At 44.2% G+C, this 25,724-nt stretch overlaps 2 protein-coding genes across 2 annotated transcripts; one reads left to right on the top strand and one right to left on the bottom strand.

The window, feature by feature from the left end:
• Positions 1–9,041: 9,041 nt before the first annotated feature.
• Positions 9,042–21,218, top strand: LOC135165760 (collagen alpha-1(III) chain-like). The gene is made up of 4 exons (XM_064127362.1): positions 9,042–9,399; positions 15,584–15,704; positions 15,821–16,168; positions 16,251–21,218. Exons 1-4 carry the CDS (start codon positions 9,364–9,366, stop codon positions 20,636–20,638), a joined length of 4,893 nt encoding a protein of 1,630 aa, XP_063983432.1. The 5' UTR covers positions 9,042–9,363; the 3' UTR covers positions 20,639–21,218.
• LOC135165761 (shematrin-like protein 2) lies at positions 21,219–23,749 on the bottom strand. Its single transcript, XM_064127363.1, has 4 exons — positions 23,633–23,749; positions 23,053–23,200; positions 21,947–22,094; positions 21,219–21,751 (listed from the first exon to the last, which is right to left on the bottom strand). Exons 1-4 carry the CDS (start codon positions 23,645–23,647, stop codon positions 21,355–21,357), a joined length of 708 nt encoding a protein of 235 aa, XP_063983433.1. The 5' UTR covers positions 23,648–23,749; the 3' UTR covers positions 21,219–21,354.
• Between the last annotated feature and the right edge of the window lie 1,975 nt (positions 23,750–25,724).

Below are 25,724 nucleotides of genomic sequence, written 5' to 3'. Positions count from 1 at the left end.
CGGAAAAAATTCATTGAAATGAGAATATTTGCGATGTATTTTTTATAGTCGAGCTTTTTAATTAAATCCGCGCTGAAATCGTTAAGATGACGTTTAATGGAGATATATATGCGTTAATGAAGCACTCTCAGTGATAAACCTTGATTATTCTCCTTCAAAAATCCCCGATGATGGGGATTTTATTGAGGAATAATTACAGTTTTTTTCCCGATTAAGATTTTATTTTTAACAGCCATAAACAAGATTGAGATTAAAATTTATATCAATTGATTTTGAAACAAATTTTTCTTATTCCGCTATTTACTTTCCTCCACTTCCAAGTTTTTAATTAATTCCTGCCGGGGAATACAACATAGACTGCAGACAGACAGACAGAGGTTAACAAAATATTCTCAACAACAATTCTCCACCAACTGTCCGACTTCAAACTTCACCGAAGATCCCACTTATCCCGGAATTACCCACGTTGTTTCTGGTACCTCCAGGAGTCACCTCAACAATGCAAAACGCCATTAATATCGATTTCCCTCTAAGAATTCCCGCGATTTTCCGAGAGCTCCAGTAATCACAGCGGAATTTGATTTCCCGCTGGATTGCACCGGGCATTCAGAACCATTCGACTCCGCAGTACTGAGTGAGGAATCCTTTTGCAGGAGTTTTTCATTCCTCCAGGATCATGAACAAGTTTCTTGACAAATTTCTAGGGAGTCGCGGGCGCGGAAAAAGTAGCTTCCAATAATTCCAATCGCATCGGAGGAAAAACTTCGCGAGTTTGATCGTCTTAACATCAACCATAAACTTATAATGACCTGATAAAGAAGATGAAGAATTCCATTTACCCCTCTCTTTATAGTTTCCAAAAATTCAACTGGATTTCAAGGACCTACGGGTCGCGAATAATTTGAAATATTCGAGATTTTTTCCCGCCGGATGATACCGGGATATAAATCATCCAGGACAGCGTATTATAGTTGCATTACGGTTTTCATGAATAACATGTGCATCATAAAATGCGGCTTTCGTCGTATGAATTCCCTTATTTTTTATTCCACTGTCTCAGAATATGTAAAACCTGCAGAGGCGTATGACGGCGCTGCTCCGGCGAATGCCAATGCTCTCTGTCGTCGGTTTTTCCTCCTGTTTCACGGTAAATGTGTGCCAACCTTGGCATGAGAATAATGCGTGGTGTTTTCGGTCGTTTTGCTCACGACATAGAGTGGGAATGTCATTTTCAGCTTCTTTACATAGCGCCGTGTTATGCATTCGATAGCGAGAGGATGAGACTGGATTTCCACCGCCGGAAATCCAACTGGAGGCGGTGGGTGACACTTATCGCTCCTCTAGACAATAATTAATGAGCTCGGATAATTTAATTCTTAATTATTAAAATGTTCTGGTGTGAAACAAGTACTATAAATATCTGTAAAAGGAAGTGACCTAGAACGAACGTAAAAATGAAATGAGAGGAAAACGAGGGACGAGGGCACATGACGGTAAAGAACGAATACATGTGTCAACTTTATTTTTCTCTCAAGAAAGTGGTGAGTCCTGGAAAAATAGCTGTTATAAACCTACCCTCCGCAATTGCCCGAGTAGCTATGGAAAAGGGAGTATTTTAAGCTCCCGTGAGAGTGCGAGTATCAAGGTCAATTTATCACCGGGTCCAGGACGTTGGAATTGCCCCAGAGTGAATTCACACTTAGACAAGTTCCAACTGCTGGATGTGCGCGTAGTTGACCTACGTCGCCCACAACTTCGCCACTGCACAGTTATATTCACTGATCCGGTGACATAAACCACACGGGGGGAGTCATGACACAACGGATATGCTAAATAGTGAGATGTCAGAGCAGAAATAATGAAGATAAAAAGAAGTTGAGAAAAAACAGAGCGATAAATTCCTCCAAATAACGGAATTTTTATCGCTAAGATTTTTGAGATAATAAAATTAATTGAAAAAATTTAATTTAGAACGAGTCCTGCAGATCTTTAGCCCCGGTTTATCGTCCTAAATTAAGCCATCTTGGAGACTAATTTTTACGGTGAAAGGGATAAGATAAAGTCGTTGCGATATGAGTATTTCTTTTCTTCGCGAAGAGATGAGCGTATATCACGTGCTGAATAAAAGAAAACGGATGCGATCAGAATCCGCGTACCTTATGTGGTAATTTCGTGTCTCGTGATTTACATCTTCACCACGAATCCTCGTATTCTGCCCCTTCAGTCGGCACCGATTATTCCTAACGCTTGAATAACTCATCCACCCACAATTGTGATGTTGAAAGATGTTATTTTGAGTATTAATATATGTATTAAATTGTTTTATCACGTTAATCCACGGTAATAATTTGAAAATATTTCTTTTATCGTATTGGCTGTTCCGAGTGCCGGTACAAACCACCCGGCGCCAGGAATTTTGGGTTATATTGATCGGATTTCTCCCGATTACCATAATCTTTTCTCTCGCTTATGTGCGAGAGGACAAGACTCGTTTGTAATATCCTTTTCGATGTCCTTTGCGGGAGTCACTCGATGATATCCCATCTGGGGAATTCCGCAATATGCTAATGTCGTAAAAATTTCCTGGGGGATATGCGGAAATAGTGCTGCCATGGCAGCAGAATAAACGAGTATAAAAAGGGCACATTTAATTTTTCATAAACTGTCACGGCAATTGGATTCAACAATTGTGTAAATTGTCCTCCCAATTTTTTTTGTCTATTTCCCTTGCTATCTTATCATTCAAAAAAAAAATCCCAAACGGAGAAATTCTTTTACTTATTGAGAAACATTCATATTCATTCAGAAAAAAGTGATGTTGACCTTCACTGACGTGCAAGGTGTTGACTGCGACAGTCCTGACCATCAACCGGTTAACTGAAAATTGATCATCCTGAAGGACCCCTCATTTTTATCACCTCATTAAAATATAGGCTGACAAAAAAATAATGACCCTGTCAGAAGAGCATTAACGATGTCCTTCGTAACGGTTGAGTGAACTTTAGTTCTTACAATTCCCCAAGTTCGTCGTCCCCTCACGTGCTCACCGGGTATCTCTGATCCCGGCACTTATGTCACGAGTAGGTAACATGTGGAAAAAAAAAGCCTCGACACTCAAGGGGTGAGAACAAAATAAGAAAATAATGGAGGTAGGCAAGGTAACAAAGGAGAGAATTCGGCGGTGACGCGAGAGACTTCCTGGAGCGAAACTGGTTCCCTCGGCTCGGGGACAATAGCCTCAGTATTTTTTTTTTCATTCCAACTATCCTTCTCGCTCGATCTTGATAAAGACGGGGGTTTAAGGATAAAGGATGGGACGTTGAGGGTGCTTGCGATAACAATAATTCGTTTTGTTAGAAATACAAGGGAGAGGGGTACATTTATCGGAAATAATCGGCGGGAAAATGGCGAGAAAATGATGGAGTGTAATCTCCGGTGAACGGGTGAGATTTTTTAAAAAATATCCCTCCGGATGAAGGTAAAAACCGCTGGGAGGTTCGCGAGGCTGAACGAAGGCCTCGAGAAAGCTCGCGACGGTGTGCCGAGGGCGACCAAAGGGTAGGTTACCCTCTCAACTACCGAAAAAAAATCTCAGTAAATTTCCAGGCGCTAAAAAATGTCTGGAAAGCACAATTGTCTGTCTGACCAACTCCGAAGTTTCTACTTTCCACTTACTCAGTGCAGAGCAGCGCTGTAAGCTCTCATTATCACGCAAAATAGATCCAACATTAGATTACTGATCTCCAGCGGTTACCAAGTGGACTATCCCGTGTATATATATGTAAATAAAGCGGCTATCACCTCACGTGACTGTTTAATTACAGTTTTTATCTCGAGGGCTTCATTAGCCATTTCGAATTACCACGAACATTGGAGTATAAACATTATCAGGAGTTCATTACCTGTGATTCTATTTCAAAGTGAATTTCAACTAATTAAAACGCTAATTAACGGCGGGACGAGGGCGCGTCGTTAGAGCCAATCAAAATCACTGATTAAATTTTTAATACATCTAGTTCCGAAATCTATTTGAGGCACAAATATTTATCCCACTGTCAAGTTGTTACAAGGTAAAATTATTTAGGAGGTATCTCTATGGTAAATTCATTATTAAATAATGTTAATACACACATTGCCCTGAAACTAACGAGAATAAAAGGAATAAAAGTGCAACCTTGATAAACCGGAAAATAAACATCACGTTCGCGAACAAGCAATTGCCATAAAAACGGAAACACCATATCATCGCGGTTTAATAAATGTCCCGAATACTTGCGAAACATCATTTGTTACATACCAATGGACACAGGCACTCCATCAATGTCAAGGGTGCATTATGCTCTTGATCCTTGAATAAAACTGATGACGCAAGCGAAAATTTTTAATGCTTCACGTTTTTTCATTATTTTTTCTCATTTTCATGAGTTCATATTTTTTCAGCATAAACTCCTCGTAAATTCTGGAATCCCTCACAACCCCCCATCCCCCCCGGCCAATACTTCCCCAGCTCTCGTCTCCACGTCAAAAGTGATACGCAATAATGCTGATAATTAAGACAACCTAAATACATAACGAAGCTCGCAGAACACAATGGCATTGCCGAGGCGGTTCAGATGCATTACTCTGGCATTCGCTAAAATATTCGCGGCACGAGGCATCTCGAGGGGAACATGTTGCTGCGATGTCTTATCAAGACGATGAAGCACTGCTATAAATGTTTCATATTTTCAGAATTTTTTTAATATCATATCAAACATTTAAAAAATAAACTAAATCGTAGTATGTGCGAAACACATCGCCCAGGATTTTTTTAAGAAGCTCATGTACAATTGCTCGTTTATTTATTTTTACTGGGGATTAGAAAAATCGATTGTTTATCAGCTGCTTCACATCCGGCGCGCCCAGGATATTTCCGCTCCGACGAGCGTATCCCAGACGATCACAGACACCTGTTCGTGTGAATTGGGTAACTCGACGACGCACCTCCCCAGGATCCGAGCGCGTGTTGTTGTGTTGAACCTTTTTACGATAATTCACACCACCGAGATTAATTGCAGATAAATAAAAGCTACAAATCGATGGCTTCCGGTTGTTTTTTTACGACCAGATCGGGAGAAGATGATGAAGATGAGTTTGATTGCTTCTTTTTCACTATCAGCCGAATGCGTGGAATCCGTTTAATTATTGGGTACACGGTGGGATCCAATGAATTCATAATCAAATTGGGTTTTATCTCTTTCGACCCAGTGGGGTTTAAAAGGGTTCGGAATGAAGAATTTACGATGCTATGGAGGAGCCGTAAAATTCTTTTGGGGAAAATATTCCTGAGATTTCGAGGTAAAAGTAAATGAAAATAAATCAAATGAATTTCCATTGCGACATAATTAATCATCGCAAACGGGGCATTCCAGTGCTTCCGCAAGGTCATTGTCGACATGATTTTCAACCACAAAATTAATGCCCTCGATGCGAATCTCGACGACCCCGAAACCACAAAATGTGATTATTTACCTAACGGAGTGGATAATATAAATAATACGGTGGTGAGGTGAACGGGATAAAAGAGACAGACAGAAAATAGCGTATGTGAATGGGCATGATGACGAGGGGGAAAGGATGGGGAATAATAGCGCGATGGGGTCACTGCACCCACTTGCTACTCTTCGGGAATTCACCTCGTTTAGTTTCGAGATTCAGAGGAGTAGCCCACGTAGGAGATGAGCACTGGGCCAGTATCGGCCAGTATTGGCCGATACTGGCCCAGTGTCGGCCAATACTGGCCGAGCCTCGGCCCACTGTTGGCCGTTCGTCATCTCCTACCAGGGAGGCGCCCACCGGGTCAAACGTGTCGTGCATTGATAGCTCCGGGGGATGGATCGGTAATTTCGATTGTCATTTTGGGAAAATCGAGGCGCTTGATGTTCCCCTTTCGTGAAGAATTTCTCTTCCGGTGAATAAAAAAAAATATCCATCAATGCGTGACCCTCATTTGATCCTTCGGGTCCTTATTGTCGCCTGGAAGTCCTGCAATGCAGCCCGGGAATGTTTTCAGAATAAATTTTACGGAAAGATATTCAATCCTTCATAATCCCGAATGCAAATCGTTTCTAACGATTAAGGGTAATTGTAATGATTACTAAATGACCGGAGGAAGTGGAGCAGCCGGAGTAAGAGCGTTCGATTATGCTGTTGGGTGATCACGCGATCGTACTTCATCGGAATCCCGGGGGATCAATCGGGTGAAAGTGTTTTTTTTCCGCCGACCTACCAAGAAGAAAATGTATGGCTTCTCGCACCTTGAGAGATGTTTATCGATTATGTATACATTATTATGGCCACACAGGTGCCTCCGTTTTGTCTCGAATTAAGTGATTGGAGTATGGAATTTTTTATGAATTTATAGAAGAGAGCGATACCCTCAGTATTTTTCTTCGAGTTCGATTAAAAAAAAAAATATTGTTCCACGAAAAGGAAAAAAATCGACAGTTTTGAAAACATCGCCTCGATCGTTTTTTAGTTCTTCGGAGAAGAAGAAGAGGAATAGAAGACACGTCGAAGAATTCATAGCTGTTTTTATTGGACCATCCCCCGGATAAATAAAACCTGAAAGAAGTGAAAACTGCGGACACGTACGTGTCTCCCCAAGTGCACCACGTCCAACGACGTCGAGAAAAATCCGACCTAATCAGTATTTCCAGGTATCACTTTTGTCAAGTATATCCCGCACTGTCCCAAACTTAAATTGCAACTCCGTTTCTTCTATCGAGTTCGCGTTTCACATCGAGAAAGAGATAGATGAGTAGTCGAGATTGCCCATAAATATTTATCATTTGTTTATTTATTTTACGAACTTGTGTTACGAATCATAATTACGGATCCCGTGGGAAAATTGACAATTTGTTTTGACTATTTCCATCACACAGCCAATTTGATTTTCCCTTCATGTGTTAGAGGTATCTTAAAGTCATAAAAACGCAGTGTGAATCGATGATGATTCCAATTTATCGTTTGATAATTCATCGAATACCTTTATTTCTTTCATAATCACATACCGAAAGTGAAAATTCCTCAAATTTCATTGGAAATCCACAGAAAAAGTTTCTAATTTTGTGAAAAATTTATGAATTATAAAACTTTGTCGCTGGGAATTCGGCGAATTGTTAATTATTGCCAGATATTTTTGCTCCATCCCCGGGTAAATTTAATCAATTTCAGAATTTTCTTACCGTTAACATATTTAACTCTCTAGCTATTAGGCCAAAACCCATGCGATGAAATTGTTTGACGCAAACCGAGAGATAAATCTCGAATGTCCCGGGTGGAATTTTCGATTACGCATCACAGAACAACCGATAGATGATCAAATATATTAATAGAGTGTATCTTTACGGGAGAAAGTGGTTGTCAAGATTTTAGAACTATCTCCGAATATATTTCCGTCGTCTGGCACTTCCCAAACGGCCTTGCGATAATCCATAAATTATTTAAAAAATTAAATAAACGGCCCGGCCTTTTACCATTCACAATAAAAAAATTTTTTTCCCCGTGGATAATGATTTAAAAAATTGAGTGATTCGTCTGTACCATATATTAAATATTATGTAGGTGAGCTGCATATTTTAACCATAACGGAATTAAAAATTGTATTCATAAAAAATTTTACAACCACACTCAGTAATTTCCCCAGCTTTTATAACGAACCGAGCAATTAACAGTCGCGATTTCAACTTGTGATAACAGTAGTTGTACAAACAAACGCCTCCGGTCAAGCCTCCCCCCCTCCTTTTGCCCCTCGACAGCCGAAAAAAGCAAAAATGACGTGAATAAATTCATCCGCCAGGGCGGACACGGAATTTGTGGCTGTCCGCGTACTGAATGCGAAAATACTATACTCCCATATCACCCAGGACATACCATTCACCTCACCGGAATGGTAACGAGATGTACGTAGAGATTTTTGCCACGCGGACAGTTGGAAAGACGAGTCCCGAGTGTCTCTAAGTGCTGAGGAAGACTTTGGCCCGTCGCATTAATCGGGCACATAAGGGAATACCTCAAAAAGTGTACCATAAATACTAATAGGGCGGACCAAATGAATGCGGAAAAATGTTGGACAGAAGCTTGACATGTGCTACTGGTAAATCGCAGTTGTATTCATGAAATCCCTGGGGGATGAGAAGGGGGAGGATTTTTTTTTTAGCGCGACATTTTCGGGGGGGCCTGTTGAATCAAACATGAGGACCACCTTTTCTTCGGTTGAGCTTTTTTTCGGAGGGAAAGGGGTCCGTACAGATCGGTTTGCAATGAGGATGCGATCGTGCATAGGAATTGAGCGAGTACTTGCTGAATTATTTCGTGGAATTGAGAACCAAATAAGCCTGCGTGGAATGAGAATTAGTAATTAGAGATGGGGAATTATGATCAGATAATTTGTTTGGACTTGAAGATGTTTAATGGGGAGATAAAGTGATTGGAGGAGGTAATTTTTCGGGCGAAGTAATTTATCAGGCGCCGCACTTCAACTTCAGTTCTGAGAAGATAAACAAAAATTTACACATAGCCATTTTCTAAAAATATGATATCTCGTTTCACGGGGTTCGCCATCGTTTCGAGGCAAAATTACAGGATCGTCAAAACGAACGATTACAAAGCCTCCGCTCGGAGGTAAAAAAATTCCGGGAAATATACTTATTATCAACAGAGTGACGACTAAAAAAAAATATTCTCCGTATGATTACAGCGACCATTAGAGTCGAGCCAGAAATGGATTTTTTTGTTCATCCCGATACTAAAATCGGTCATTCAACGAATGACCGAGAGGCGAAGAAAGAGTAAGAAACGAGAGTTGTTGAAAAAATAAAAAATAAAGGAATAAAAAATAAATAAACCAGCGGGCAAAAGAAAAGCAACGAACAAGAAGAAATATCGAGTGAAGAATACACCCATGAGGTGGTACGTGTCAGGTGAATGTGCGTGTGTGTTGATGTTTCAAGAGAAGAAAAAAATCAAGAGGGAGAGGATGAATCGGCGACCGGAGGGGGATAAGCAGAGACAAGAAGAGATGAGCCGATGGGTGCCAAGTTGGGTCGGTTGGTCTGGTTGGTGACCCCCACCCTGTATAAAAGCAACCATCAGCCAGCCGCGACTTCAGTCTTGAGTTCGAACGCTAACGCAGCGTTATTAATCTCCAAAATTAATAGGGATCATCCCTGAGTTTAAGTAAACTAACGAGAGCCTTTGAGAGTACCGGTGATAGGGAGCCATGCACTGCTGATAGATCGAGAGTTCAAGGGGGAAAATTGAATTTTTATCTTTCAATTTTTTTTATTTCCTTTCGCCGGTCCATCGGCCGAGGGAGCGAGAATGTGCGCTCGAGTGTGGGCGGCGATCTTCACCCTGGTACGTCCACTTAAGGATTACTTATGTGTTTTATCGGCATTTTGTGAATACATAGGCACCTGTACATTTTCTTATCATTCATTGAGCTGTGAAGTTGTGAACGAAAGGAGGACCATTTTCACCCCACCATTAGCATCAATAATTCGGGACATTGTTGTTTCGGATTTTTAAAAATTTATTGGACGGCTCTTAACCCCCCTCGATCCAATAAAAAGTCAGGGCGATGCATTATTTCTAATCAAGTGAAAGTATCTCAATTCATCTCCATCCGATGCTCTTTGTTTTCGTGACATCGGATGATCGTTGATGCTATCACACACGTCGGGATGAGCCCGAGCTCAGTGATTCCAATAGACTCGGTGACTAAGCAATTGGTAAATATTCAGATGTCAATGAAAATTTCCTCTCAACTCGGAAAATAAATCTTGAAAAATCCCCGATTGGTCTTGACTAATTTGTTTGAAAAGGGGTAACGCGGGGGCAGCGACGCGTGGGCACTGGGGAATAAGTAAGAGTCTATGTCAGGCGATTACATAGTATTAACACATGCGCAGATACCGGGTACCGGTGAACGTAATCGGCTTCCGGCGCCAGTTACGATTTGCCCATTGATCTCTGCCGTTCACTCTGCTGCACTTCATTCACTAGCGCACCTGCCAGCCCAGTAGTATTTACACCCGCGAGTACTATTTCATTTTTTTTCGGAGAATTTTTTCAAAGCTCCACCAAAATTACCTCACTATATTATAAACAATTATTTCGCACTCTAATCACTTAAGAAAATTATGATCCTGACCTTGATAAGTTTCTTCTACGACAAAGTTTGAGTTTCATAATGATTCTTTGATACCAAAATTTACTCGCGTACTCAGAGACACCTCCCTCGAATTTTACCATTTTTTTTCATCTCGTTAACCCCCACAAGAGACCCCCGATCCCTCAGATATCCTTAACCTTCACTCCCGTCGTGCCGCCACCAGCACAGAAACCTCTACCCCCCGGATTAAGATCGATGTCCCCAATTCCGGAGATGTCTTCCATTCTCCAGTGACATGAAGATCGCAACACAAACAATACGGGATATTGCGTGTACCTGTGAACTCATTAAAAGGTTTACCACGCCGTATACCTTCCCGATTACTCCCCACGAAATTTCACAGCCCCCCGTCCCGACAGAGTCCCGCACTTTTTCTCCTCCAATGTTTTTCAAACATATCGAGTAATCTATTCGCGAAGGAGATTGACAACTACCGGTCTCCCAGCGGCATCCTCTTCAACCCACCATCTTCCGAAACGATCTTCCAACTTTAGATTTTTGTTTCTCCTCTCTCCGTCGCCCCGATACAATCTCGCACTCTGCGCTAGACTGTTTGCATTTTTTTTAGTTTTTCATAATCCCCGGAGTTCCAAACTCCTAGGATACGGTGCTACCGCACTGATACGGGTAGTTAAATCCAAAGCTCAACTAATTTGTTACGGTTGGCAGTTGCCCGCGTTCCACGAGAGTGTGTTTCACCTGAAATTGTCTCACTGCTTCGAGTTCGGGGGTTTAACCGGTTTCCATTGTTTAACAATCTTTTGGCACAAATAATATATTTATAGAATAGATCCTTTCACGAAGAAAGCATCTGCAAGAAACGCTTAATTCGGTGAGATAAAAAATACTGGGCTACCCTCGAGTCCGTTATTCTCCTGGAGGCGCACTGACTAATTATTCAGTAAAAAAATGTGAAAGCAGACATTGTGTGAAAATTGTGGAACCATCGGCCGATTACCACACACCGGCCAACGTCCTTTTTCCCTGGAAAATAGGCTCCAAAGGATCGACAAATATTTTTACAAATAAATCCCCGAACACTTCTCCATTCTCACGGTCCTCTCCCTCAAGCCCCGTCCCTCACTCTAATTTCATTCCCCTAATTTCTTAATTCTAATCGACTCAAGCGCTCGGTATTTCCTCATCCGTATCAGATTGTTTATATAATTCTCACCAATCATCCATTTAACATTCCTCGCCGTTCGCTCGAGCAATTATCCACCGCCAGACTCGAATCGTCTGCCAGTCAACTGGACGTGACAATTTCATTAGTGAGATAACCACGAGATTGTTGCGAAGTACACAGTTAGAAAGGGAATTGCACCGACAACATTTTTTCCTCATTCCTTCGTTTCACTAATTATTCGTCCGATGCTTCGCGTATTATTCCCCTGATTTTTATGGACACTTTGGGGTCTGTAACAAAAACATCACCTGTGCGTTTTTATTGTCTCGTTGACCCCGATTTCGAATGCTATTCCAAGTCATCCGGTGTCGACCGACGTAATTACCAATGAATTCGATACGAATTTCGACGAGAAAGCAATTTCATCGGATTGAAAATATTGTTGTTCATCTTTGTGCTTTATTCAGGTCAAATAATGCGCAACTGTGTCAGTCAATGTCCATTCTCGACACGATAACCAAGAACCCGGTTGCTGTTAAAATCGAAACGCGCGAAGCTCCAGTGGCCTCCGGGGAGTCAAGCATCCACGATGAATGGTAACTTACGCAACAATAATACAGCAGTGTGTGCTGGACTTTCACTGAAAAGATGATGCGTCTGGCATACACCATTGTCGGCACAATGTCGAGATAAGGGCCCCTCCAACGTGCCAATTTTGCAATCGAGTCGAGCACCGAGATCGATAAATCACCGCTGCACCCGCGTGAAAGAGGGGGAGGGAGGAGGAGAAAATTGAGATAAAGCACTGAGAGAAGAAAAATTTCGCTCGCAATTGTCCTCCAAAGGTGTATTAATAGCCCTCACTCAGTCCATGGAATAACAATTACGAATTCGTCTTCAATCGGCGGACGATCGTAAGGCGTCAAAATGCAGGTGCTATTCAAACGATTTAATGAATAATTGATGATCGATATCGTAGCAATCAATACATATGTATACATCAGAGACTGCCGTTCTTTTCACCAAACGCAAACATAATAAATTGATTGGCCTTTTGCATTTCCCTCACGCTCGGTGCGCAAGGTGAATGTCTGGCTTCATCAGGAATTTATGCGCAGATATCCGATGCCTAAGGTTAAGATCATTCTCGACTTTCTCAATGGATTTTCCCGGGATTATTCCGAGTGAATTCCAGTGGCAAGTGACAATGAATAGGAGCGGGCGATCTTCTCCGAGGATTCTCTTAAAAATTCATGAGTGGAATGCACTTGTCTTGTAACCGAGAGGTCCAACATAAATATTTGAAGCGCTGGATGAAGACCAGTCACCACAAAACAGATTTTTTTCCATTCGAAAGAATTCAAATAAATTTTCAACTCGTCGATAGCCAGATATTTGAGTGGTTTTTCAATTGTGTAATCACATACGATATATTTACATATATACGTATATCCCTCGGTATTTAAAAAAAATAAATAAAAAAATATAGTTTTTTTTAATATCTCCATAGATCACATGATTCTGAAGTTAACAGACCTCTCTAAGAATTACACTGACACTTTAATATTCCCCTATTTTATGACAGTATTTTCTTCCCCGACAAATACGACCTGAACTCGAAATAAAATTCCAGACTATTCCATAAATTCATGGAAACAATATTAAGCTCGTCTTCTATAAAATCCCCGAGATTACCATATAACCGTTTATGAATTCCAAAAGTCTAGACGATAAGTATATTTTCGGTGACATGAACAGCCGAATGATCTAAAAATAACTCGAGGAATCACCTCTTCGATCAGATTAAACTCATCGGCCCAGTGAATGCTCCCCATGTTTGTCTGAATTTCTGTCAAATTATGTCTGCGAACTGATCAGTCATTTTCACTGGGATCCCAGTGGATCCTCACCCCACTGCCAATACGTGACGCAAATGACAATAACTGCCACTCAGCGATTGAAAAGCATTGATTCATTACAGTGAATGAATTAACCTTTCCACAAATGACCTGGACGTACAATAAAATTAGTGTTAATAATGGTCCCCACGTGGGCGTGATTCCACAATACCAAAATCATTGAACGGTCCATAAACAAGTGATTTATCCATCCGATTGAATAGAGAAATTCTTCGGCGTCTTTCAGCGGTGAAGGAGTCAATCCCACGTAGAAGTTTACCGAAGAGGCATGTGCGCTGTTATGAATTTATTTCAAGAGTTTGTAAAAGTTACTTTCCCTTTTGCGTGGGCGATCGGTGAGATCACTGGCTTGTTACAGAATCAAAGGATGAGCGAGGATAGTTGACTGAGGCCTTGAACTCTCCGAACACTAACGAATCCTTTTGCTGAATTCCAAAAATACCGAAGATATCCCGAGAGCTCCCCAAATGCTTCAGATTTCTTCTCCACTCTCCCAAATAGCTACCCGAACCCCGGTAATTTGTTGGTGGGCATTTCTCCTCACGCATTAAAAATTAACGATTTCTAAACGGATTTTTAGCCGATAGAAATGAACCCGGAAGTCTCGGACCCCTCGCTTTCAACGAGAAATCGAAAATTCAGTGATTGGGCAATGGCAAACTTTTTCCAATAATTTATTGTTCTGGGGACATGCGTAACAAGTAGAAAGGTCAAATATTTGAGCTTCCGTTAGTGGGCATTAGCATTATTTTGCGATTATTTTTAGTAGATCAAATGAGCCGATCTTCTCCTCTCCACATTCTTCCTCATTCCTAATTACATAGTACAGGACAATCCGGTTATCGGATCCAATTTGTCAGAGATGACGCGTTAATGACTTTTTTATGGGATAATAAAAAATGAGTGGACCCGACCTTATAGACGAGAGTAAAAGTGTCAATCGCTGGGAGAGAACTGACCTGTCGTACCTCGACTACCGAAAAATCGTGTGGCAATCACTTTCACCCAATTCCATATCCGAAGTATCTTCTAAATTCAGGTATGTTAATTTCCCGGGGAAATTGTGATAGAAATTCAAATTTACATTAATTCACCGAAATGAGGATTATCTAACGAAGTCCAGCTGGGGTACCTCAAACCCCCATTGCTAAATTCGAATAAAAAATAGAAAGAAGAGGAGCGCAACGGACAATAATTGTTGACAACAAACAGCAATAAATTTTCCCAGAGGAATAATAATTAACCTAACTATCTTCCAGGCATTTCCAGCGGCTAATTAATGACTCAAAGATATTCATTTCCCAATTCGCCATAAAAAACGAACAATTCACATTAAAACAGCCTTTACGATTTTTCGGCGGCAGTAGTTAATTAATTACTCCCTCTATTGATTACTCACCGGGTCAAGTACTTCTTCTCTGTACTCGGTTAGCGCATTTAGCAACTCGACTCGTGCATGCTACCTATCAAGTGCCTCCGCATACACGTCATAAACCTCTCCCATGTCCAGTGGACACGAATCGTATTACCACAAACTTCGTTGAACGATACGCAATACAAACGCGCGTGAATGTGCCGTGGGTTCGCCGGGGATGCCTTTCAAATCGATAAACCATGGCCAACGGGAAGAAACGTCGGGGAACCGAGAGGAGCGATAATGACGCTCGAAAGAAAGTCAAAATACCGCCGCCGGGAGATTTTAAAGTTGTTAACCTGACCTCCACTGATTTCGCAAATCTGGATCTCAATGAAGTAATCAATCCTAATTGTGGGCAGCCTTGGAGATGAGGGCCTTCCGCCGGACGTTTGTGCTTCACGGTATCTTGGCCATTTACGTGGAGTTTATTCATTACCATTCTGACCCAAAATTGTCTCGTTAAGCGGATCCTCAGGACGGCGAGTGTCGTAATAATTTTACATTGCAACCCCTGCCGATCTCCTCGGTCAGGACGAGAAGGTTATGTGGGCTGTTGATCTATGTCACGATGACATTTCGCACCTTTTTCGTTCATATTGCGTACAGCGTAATGACTACCTCAGTATTAAGAGAATTTATGAGACGTCTGGATACGATCAAATGGCAAACGAGTGGTCAATGTATCTCATTGGTGAGACCTCGTATATCCAATGGTATTCAATTCGACGCGGACGCCCCTTGCGGGAGAGAAAAAAGGGTATCGGCTTATAAATGCACGTCGAGGGGGAGATCGTTGTCGATTGGAGCTGACGAGACTCGTGTGAAACAATGGTCCAGGAGGATTTTTAATGGGAATGCTCAGTCGTTGGGCGGATACCTGATAATTTATTCTGCTTTGTCAATAGGTGATTGCAGAGGGAGCTCTGCACATCGCTCAGGGACAAGATACCAGGGAGGGAAAGGAGCTGTTGCTCAGTATCAGGGATGATCAGAAGAGCCAGTACCTGAATCAAGACTTCGAAACGAGTTAGTAGCCTCTGTTAATTTTTTTTTTATTTTTCGAAGTATCTTCCAGTCATTGAGAGGTAACAATCAACTGCTGTCGTTGAGTTCTGATGGTTTTCGATTATTTTTCCCACTAGATTCGTACAACTACGGATACGACGTCACTCCGGATGGCCAGCAGTTTCATCATGAAACACTGGGTCCCGATGGTGTGACGTACGGATGTTATGGATATGTAGATCCATTTGGGAAGATGATAGCGGTCTTCTACATCAGTGATGGCTGGGGTTACCGAGTTGTTCGGCCCAAGGAGGACATAGAAATTTTTCTACACAAACACGAACATCATCAGCATAATGATCATCACGATCATCACGAGCATCATGGGGTTATTACTCCCTGGAGGAATTTACATTTTCCGGAGACTTGTAGTCGATATGAGGGAGGGGCCATGCGTCCTGGATCAAATCCTACGCGACCCGAATGTAAGAGGATATTCATCCCATCAGGGAAAAAAAATATTTCGAAAAAATATTTTTAAAAATGAAATGAGTGATTTTTTTTCAGTTCCCACAACGGGAAGTTCTAATGGCGGTCCGAGTCAACCTGTAAGTCCTCCATCGGGACCGGGAATTTCACCTCAGCCGAGTTATCCGAATCAACCTGGAGCGGTGACACCGCAGGGACCGTCTCAGCCTGGAACGGGTGTTCCATTGAGGCCGGAGACACCTTCTCGACCCAGTCAACCCGGCCAACCCGGTGAAGGCTTCCCTCAGAGACCGGCGACGCCGGTGCAACCAACTCGTCCGAATCAACCCGGGGTATCCGGACCTCAGATACCGGGAGAACCGACCCAGCCAAGTTATCCCAATCAACCGGGAACAGATCAACCTCAGAGGCCGGGAGTGCCTGTCCGACCTGCTTATCAGCCTGGCAGTCCACAGAGACCGAGTTTCCCGAGTCAACCTGGAATAAATAATCCGCAAGCGCCGGGGACATCATCTCAACCGGGCTTTCCTGGACAACCCGGAGGGAGCGCTCCACAGAGACCGGGGGCATCCCCACCCGGAAGTCCGACTCAACCCAGTTACCCTAACCAACCCGGGACAGACACACCACAGAGGCCAGGAGTTCCGGTGCGTCCGACTTATCAACCTGGGGGTTCACAGAGGCCGGGGACTCCTCAGCCTGGTTTCCCTGGACAGCCGGGGATAAGCACTCCACAAAGACCGGGGGCTTCTCCACCCGGAAGTCCTTCTCAACCAAATTATCCCAATCAACCCGGAACAGACGCACCTCAGAGACCTGGAGCTCCAGTGCGACCGAGTTATAAACCTGGGGGTTCTCAGAGACCGGGGACATCTCAACCAAGTTTCCCAGGCCAGCCGGCAACAAATCCTCAGCAGATACCTGGACCATCTCAACCTGCCAGTCCTCCTCAACCCGGTACAAATATTCCTCAGAGACCGGGAGCTCCAGTGCGGCCGATTTATCAACCTGGGAGTCCACAAAGACCGGGGGCACCTCCATCGGGATTCCCTGGACAGCCGGGGACTTCACAAAGGCCAGGAACACCGTCACAACCGAGTTACCCAAATCAGCCTGGAATAAGCTCTCCAGAGAAGCCAGAGACACCCTCCCGACCGAGCTACCCATCTCAGCCTGGAGCTGGCATTCCCTCAACCCCGGGAATTCCTTCAGGCTCACCACCCCAGCCCAATCCCCCGGTGAACGGACCTTCACAACCGAGCTATCCAAATCAACCTGGCAATACCCCATCCCGACCTACACCACCCAGCTATCCTAGTCCACCTCAAGGACAAGTACCCGCTCGACCTGGCCCGCCCTCGTATAAACCCAGTGCTCCCAGTACACCATCTCAACCTGGAGGTAATTTCCCCTCGAGACCCGGGAGCCCTTCGACACCAGGAGCCGGAAGCCCACCGACATCAGGAGGATCTCCCTCGCAGCCTGCATTCCCCACGAACCCTAATTATCCAAGTCAACCTGGAGGAAGTGGTCCATCAAAGCCCAGTGGGCCCCACGGACCGGCTACTTCAGCTCAACCTGGCTACCCGAACCATCCAGGGACTAATATTCCGTCACGACCGGGGGCTCCAGTACAACCGGGATATCCGGGCCAGCCAGAGGGTTCTGTGCCATCAAGACCTAGTGGTCCATCGTCCCCGGCAATCCCCTCTCAACCAGAATATCCAAATCAACCGGGTGCTAGTGTTCCATCAAGACCCGGGTCTTCACCGCAACCGGGATATCCAGCTCACCCGGGATCGACCGGCCCTTCCAGACCCTCGACTCCAGGATCCTCTCCCTCTCAGCCGGGATATCCCGGTCAATCAGGAATCCCTCCTCCATCCCATGCAGGACAGCCGGCTCAACCAGGGGTGAATACACCCTCACGACCGAGTTCTCCTGGTCAACCTGCGACAAGCACTCCCGCGCACGGTGCGCCTCCATCAAAACCAGGCTATCCAAGTCAACCGGGGCCAAGTGTACCCATTCGTCCAAGCCACCCTTCGAAGCCCAGTTATCACCCCGGAGCGAGTTCTCCCGGACGACCCCTCCCTCCATCACAGCCTGGAGCACAACCCGGCATCCCGGAGCAACCCAGCCGACCTAGTCAACCAGGAGCGTCTGTACCTGCTCATCCTGGGAGCCCGTCACAGCAAGGAGGGTCTGTACCCTCTCGTCCCGGAACCCCAGCCCATCCAGGATATCCAAGTCAACCGGGGACGTCAGTACCATCTCGTCCTGGCAGTCCATCACATTCGGGATATCCAAGTCAACCCGGGGCATCTGTACCTTCTCGTCCTGTGAGCCCATCGCAACCCGGATATCCAAGTCAGCCTGGAACGACTGGACCCTCTCACCCAGGATATCCCAGTCATCCAGGAAGTGCGGGGCCATCCAAACCAGTAGCACCCGCATCCCCCGAATATCCCAGCCAATCAGAAAATACCATTCCATCTCGCCCCGGATCTCCCGCTCATCCCGGCGCATCTGTACCATCACAACCAGGATATCCCATTTACCCCGATAACAGCATTCCCTCTCGTCCCGGGACACCAGCCCAGCCTAGCCACCCGGGTCAACCGGGCTCATCTCCTCCATCTAGACCGAGTACACCAGGAAAACCCGGTTACCCCGGTCACCCAGGACCCAGCGCACCCTCCCACCCAATCGCTCCGACGAAACCGAGTTACCAACCGGGCCCGAGTTCCCCTGCGCCAGTGTTACCACCGTCATCTCACCCAGGACAACCAAGTCAACCAGGATCCTTACCACCGAGCAAACCAGGAAAGCCAGGACGGCCGAATGCACCTGCCGGGCCGGCATACCTCCCTCCGAAGCCCAGTCAGCCTCACCCGAATCCCCCAGGCCATCCAAATCGTCCTGGTACAGGAGTCACGTCAAGACCAGGAGCTGTGACCTCTCCTTCACGTCCTGGATCACCTCCCTCTGCGGCCCCCACTAAGCCAATCTGTCAATCGCCTCCCTGTCAATCCGGATCGCCTCCGGGAAGCCCAGCAGCACCAAGTTATCCATCGTCAGGTTATCCAGGCTCTTCCGGTCCTAGTTATCCAGGAGGCGGTTATCCTCAGCAACCCGGTCCCCCAGCTACACCTTCATATCCAGGATACCCGGACCCAGATAATCCCAACTATCCAGGGTATCCTCCTGCGCCTGGAGGGCCGCCGGGACCTGGAGGACCCGGAGGTCCAGGCGGGCCTGGAGGCCCAGACGGACTGGGAGGACCTGTCGGTGGAATCGGCGGTGACGGAGGCACCGGTCCTGCTGGTCCCGATGGTCCATGGCCAACAGGTTCACCGGGTCCCAGTGGACCATGGCCTGGTGATCCTCGCTTTTCTCCCCAAAACACCCTGAGGACAGTGCCCCCAGGCGACCAATACATACCAACTTATGAATCTCACCGAGAACCCGAAATCCCAACTGTTTACAACGAACCACTCAACTACCAACGCATGAACTATCCACACTCCGAGCATGTGGAAGTCCCCCCCAATCGTCAGCCAACGCCTTTCACTTTGTCGGAGAATTCCCCGGGAGTCACTCCAGGAAATCGTCAGACCGAATACAACGCCTTCCAACGGGCAATAATGGCCAACATGATGAACGCAGACGACTACACTGAGGACGAGAAGAATATAATAATGAATCAAGCAATTCAGCTGCCCTTCACCCCACAGACCGGACAGGCCCCCCTGAAACCCTACGACGCCCCGAATTTCGAGGATCTGGATTACCAGATTTCCCAGTACGACGAGAACTACAGAAACCTGCAACCTGAGCCTCCACGTCAGTCGCTCCCTCAAGAGCAACAAAATCCCAACGACTTCCCAACCCTTCCCCAGAGCCCAACCGATGCCCCAGGAGTTGACCAGGTAAATAAATCCCCCGAAAATCCTCCCGAATTCTCAGCGATCGGTGTCCACCCCCCTGGGCCGATAAAAATCAAACCGATTCCCCTCCCGGTGGGCCCCAACCCCGAGATGTGCCCCTGTTACATCGTCGAATCAAAGAACGCATCGAATACCTCCCCAATCACCACAACTCCCACCCCAATCCTAGAACCCCAAATTCCTGAATCTCCTGTATATGGTCAGCTCGGTTTCATCCCCGTAATATTCGTCCCGTACTGCCCCGGTGACGATCCAGAGGGTGAGAGCATGACGCGATCGATTTTCCCAACAGCAACACCTGTCCCCTACCCCTGCAACGTCTGCGACGGCCAACAGGACAATCCAATAATCGGTGGCAAGCACTTCGACCTGGGCCAGCTGAGCAACATCAAAGCCATCAGGCGTGTCCTCAGTGAGGCCAACATAGGTTACTTGAACGTACCGAGTCTGACCGGACAGTCTCCTCGATCGCGTTCGCACAGGCGAAAGGTCAAGAGGAGGAAAAGCAGCGACTGATGCGACCCAGTCGTCGCACGATGCCCCTGGCTCTCCCCCCTTCACCCCGATGAGAGTGAAGTGAGAAGAGGCAGAAGCTGAGGGAATTGGTTTAAACTTCGGCTGCTGGCTAGTCGACAGATATTACCGTGGTTGCTTGAGCCGTTGGAACCACCCTCCGCCCTACAAAATCCCCTCCATCATCCCCCCAACTTCCCGACGTCTCATGCTCATTCCAGTGATCGAAGGGAGAAAATCGTAATCTTATGTTTAGGGCTAATACCGACTGACGATCGATTCCACTCGCACTTCACGTAGATGTATTTAGCTATTAGTTACCATAATTCATTTCTATGAGATTATTAAGGTAGTACTGATAACCCTCGATTCTCGAGGGGGGCTGCAAGTAAATTATACAATTGTATATATTAACGTTAATATTAATACGCCCTATGTATGATAACAGTTCGTAATTCTTCTACATAAAGAATACATCAAAAAATCAATTAACAACAATGTATTTGTAAAAAGTATTGGAGAAATCGATTGTTTAAAATTACGTTGTTGTACGAGTACGATAAGTCGAATAAAAATACGAATCTTCTGATTGTCTGCTTTATTTATTGATGTGACAGATTTACAAATTCACAAAGACAACAATTCATTTTCCAAAATATTTGAGGTAATTCGCAGCGAGTCAATGCAGTAATTTACTCGTTAACAATTTATGTAGACAATTAACCGCTTTGTTCAATGACAGTGATACCGGAACCGGGATTGGTATGGGGAGGCTGTTCGAAAGGTCTCTCAGAGGGCACTCCAGTGACGCCATTGGTGGTGCCGTCCCCTACAATCCCATTATCATATCCATTGTAACCACCTCCACAACCGACAGACCCACTTCCACAGCCACCATAACCACTTCCATAACCGCCATTAGCGCTTGCATATACTGGATAACTCCTAGGATATCCTTGATAACCGCCTACATATGCTGGATAAGCCCCTGGATATCCTGGGTAATTGCCTTCATATGCTGTGTAAACGACACTACCGTCATGACCGCCATAACTGGCGTACTGTGCTGCCGCGTATGGACAGCCACCACCATTTTGCCCATAGCCGGACCCACATCTACAGTAAAAATGAACACCAGCGGTCAAAATGACGTAATTTTTTCCGTCACTCCGGAACGAACGAAAAAAAGGACGTGAGCTTTGTTCGTGCTTGAGAATTACGGAGCTTTCACGTGATTTTTATTGGGCCTTTAGGCCTCGTGTGGCTCATGTGGTGCCTAAATGAGAATAATGAGAGCGTTGAGTCACTTACCGGACACCCTCACCCCCGGAGATCCCATTCGAACTGGACGCATACCCTCGGTAGACAACCGTCGGGGCAGCGGACTGATCGTAATTGAAGAATTGGGGATAATTTATGACACCATTATATCCGCCAGCACTGTGATGGACCGGAAGACCTGAAACCAGAGATGTTATTGAAGGACCTGGAGCTTTCTTCGGCTGAAGGTACCCTGGGAGCGGTCGCCAGGGCCAGAAGGAGACGGTCTAATTATAAGTAAAGCGGTTACATAGCTCCCAGTTTTTTTCCCATCCAAAGTCATAATATTAATGGATTGAGAGGGCAACGGAAATGACGTCAGGAACCGGCAATGTTTATTAACCATCAACTAAACACCAATGTGGGCCAGAGTATTCGACCTGAGTGGGATAACGGGAATCTCGTTTCACTTTCATTTTGTTATGACAGATTGTGGATGTTTCGGTGTGTGGTTTGCAAGTGAAAATAGTTTAACGATTCACACGATTCGGGTTAAATGTCGTTTCAACGATCTGTCGGTGTTTCACGAGCATAACAAAACAAAAACATTGTTACTCCATTTTTCAATTTAATTTTGACATTTCGTCGGTTTTCTCGCCAACTTTGAATTGGTAATTTCACGGAGCCGCTGTGTATCTTTCTTATGAACAACAATTCATGCCGCGGGAGAAAATATTTACAGAGAGAAAAAAATTCCGAAACACTTTGGGAATAATTTCAGCGTTGAATTAAAAATTGAAATTATCGGAATTAAATATTACTAAAATTCAAATAACTTATCAACTCCCCTGATGATTCATGAACTGCCCACATACGTCATACTCATAATTAAATGGATTGTTAATTATTATTCATGTTCACAATCCATTCAACTCCTCCAAGTGTGTCACACTCATTCACACGGAGAGATGACTATCCCGGTAATCGTATGCTAATACGCCCCAGGTAACCGTTAACTCCAGACGAAAATCCGTAAAAAGACATTCTCTCCCTAGAAATGTCAGGAGTGTTTCGATTGCACCCCTGAAAGCCACCCCGAAGGCTGTTCTGGGGCGATGGAGGAATAAAACTCATTTGATCGAATGAAAGATACTCACCCCGCTTGATGGCGAAGTGCTCCAGACCATTGGCTTTACCTGCGGACCTCGCTTCCCCGTCGACGACGACTTCGAATGTTCTTCTCGGCGCTATAAAGTTCACCGCGGCACCTCGGCATGTCGCCACAACTCCAATAAGCAATGTTATCTGTAACGTAATTACACTTGTATTTCCAACGGCGGCGGTTATGTACCGTGTAAACAACCCTCGAGCAATTGTCATTGTTTGAGGATCGCTGAAGACAGTGTCAACAGAGGGGCGAAACTGTTTCATTAAACACCGAGGGGATTCCTTATATCTTTGTTCTCTTTGATGATTTCAAGTGTACCTGAGGTACTTCAAAGCCAGCAGATTATTATTTAGTTCATGTTCAGCCTCGATTTTCCAATAAATCAAAATCAAATTCATTTACATCAAATAATTCGAGTAATTACTCATTTAATAATTTATAAAATTGAATTTTAGACGTGAAAAAAAATTCACAGATTAAGATGTTATGTGAGAATCAAAAGAAAATATTTTTTAATTAAAAAAAACGTTGTCCCCGCAAATTACCCCACGTAAAATGCAAAAGCTTACGAGTAAACTCCTCATGATCTTGGACGCGAGAGCGAAATAAAAAAAAATCACTGCAACTTGTCAAGCACGAGAGCGATGCACTGCCTAGGTAAAACACCTCAGTATCCCATATATATATTTAAACGTCCCCCCTCCCCTCCCCGCCGCCCCACAACATAATTCTTTGCGGCTCGTCGGTGTGACAAGGTCATTTGTCGAGAAGTCACTCCGGCTTTCCACATATGACACACCCAACATGTCGCAGTTAGAGGATTACGAGGCAGACGTAACTCAGGTACAATCGTATTGTCGAATTTTTTCACCGGGTTCGGTGATGTATTGTGGACTGAAAAGTTCAAAATTTGCTTCTCCAGGAGTTATATTATAGCCGGAGCAGAATGTCAAGTAAATAAATAAAGAAATGGATTTTTTCTGTTCATTTTTCGTCCTGAAAACGCATCGTACTGAGACGAGTACGTGAATCGAAGTAGTTCAAGACCGTGCGATTCAGACGTACAAATTGCGTACGGCTCAATTTTTTTGTATTTATCCTGCTAGGGCTTTCATCCTTTACATTAGCCTATTACACTCATACAAGGTTGAGGGAAAAGTTCATGGAAAAGGTAATTATTCGGAAGTGGAAACGTAACGATCAATCAAATCATTTCAAACGCGTCTGCAGGAATTGTTTATTCTTTTTCAGTAAATGAAGTTATAAAAATACGTTGAACCGAGTTTTTTATTCAAAAATAACCTTAAGCCTGAATTACATTATCATTCAGTTCTTTCCTCAAATGGAGCAAAATTAAATCACATCATGACAAGAACTGAATCATCGGATTTAGTTCAGCATTAATAGCATTCCGAGAATCAATACAATTGCTCTGAAATTATGCATTTTAGTCGATGATCGATTTAACGAAGGACTCGATCACACGGTGGGATATACAATTACATCACCCTTTAACGAGAATAATCCCAGTGTACCCGTAAATCCGAAGTGCAGGGCCACGATTGAATTTCAGTGCGTCATATTATGGAAATAAATAAAGTGTGAATGTGAATATTGAGTGTAGCACACCCACATTTTCGTACCAATGATTTGTTGTTGGATAATCGCAACTGCACACATCCGATTTCACTCGGAAAACAGTCAGCACGAGTCATCGTCTCTGCCCTTCAACGAATCTAGTGTAAACGCTTTTGTATAAATAAATTGATATAGTCTTCCGGAACAATATATTTTATTCCTTTAAACAATAAAACCTGAAGGTAAAACATTCCGGAAGCTCAGCGAATGAATTTAAATTTATTTCAGTCCTGCGAATCATTGAATTATTCATTCACCAATCGTTCGAATCAGAAATCAATGAAATTTCCCCCGAAGTGCCCAAATAAAAGTTTTTAATGAGTGTGATCAAATATTTAATCACAATTTTCATAATTTTCTCGCAGAAGTTCTTATTCCACTCAGAGGAAGTTCTTGTAATCTTTATTCTTCCCCCGTCTTCTCGCTGAAAGTTCCGCGCCCAAGATTTTCTCTAATATTTCCACCCTCTATCCACAATCCTTCATCCTCCCCCCGCAAACCCCTATGAAAGGGGATTTAATTAGCAAGATAGGTCTACTGCGCAAGTGGCTGAGTGACTTGGATTATGATTGTAGGACATAACGAAGTAATTAGTGAAGTCGTGGGTGAATGAACAAGTTTCCTTTTCAGGGATAATCATTGATCTGTAATTAACTTTCCGCTCGCTGTGATTCATCGGTCCTCAAAGGGTCTCTCTCATCGGGAGACGAAACTGTCGGTGGACCATTTCAATGGTCTGTTGTCGCAGGATCGATAGCGTCGGCCCCATGTGAAAAAGATTTTTTTTCTAATGTTCAAAAAAATATTTGCCAAATTAATCTGTAAACAAAATACATGTCTGTCGACAGGTGTCGGCCGGTATTCCTCGATTATTGCTATCAAGATAGTAATAATTAATGTTTTCTACTGATAAATAGCTGTAGTCCATTTAATTAATTAAAACCATGACAGGAAATGGACGTCATGAACGTTACTTCACAACAAAGTAATAAAAAAATCGTTAAGAATTGTCCTATTGAATGA

The sequence above is a fragment of the Diachasmimorpha longicaudata genome, chromosome 9 (genome assembly GCF_034640455.1).
Source record: "Diachasmimorpha longicaudata isolate KC_UGA_2023 chromosome 9, iyDiaLong2, whole genome shotgun sequence".
NCBI classification, from domain to species: domain Eukaryota; kingdom Metazoa; phylum Arthropoda; class Insecta; order Hymenoptera; family Braconidae; genus Diachasmimorpha; species Diachasmimorpha longicaudata.
Note: the sequence above shows the minus strand (reverse complement) of the source record. Positions and strands in the feature narration are given on the sequence as shown.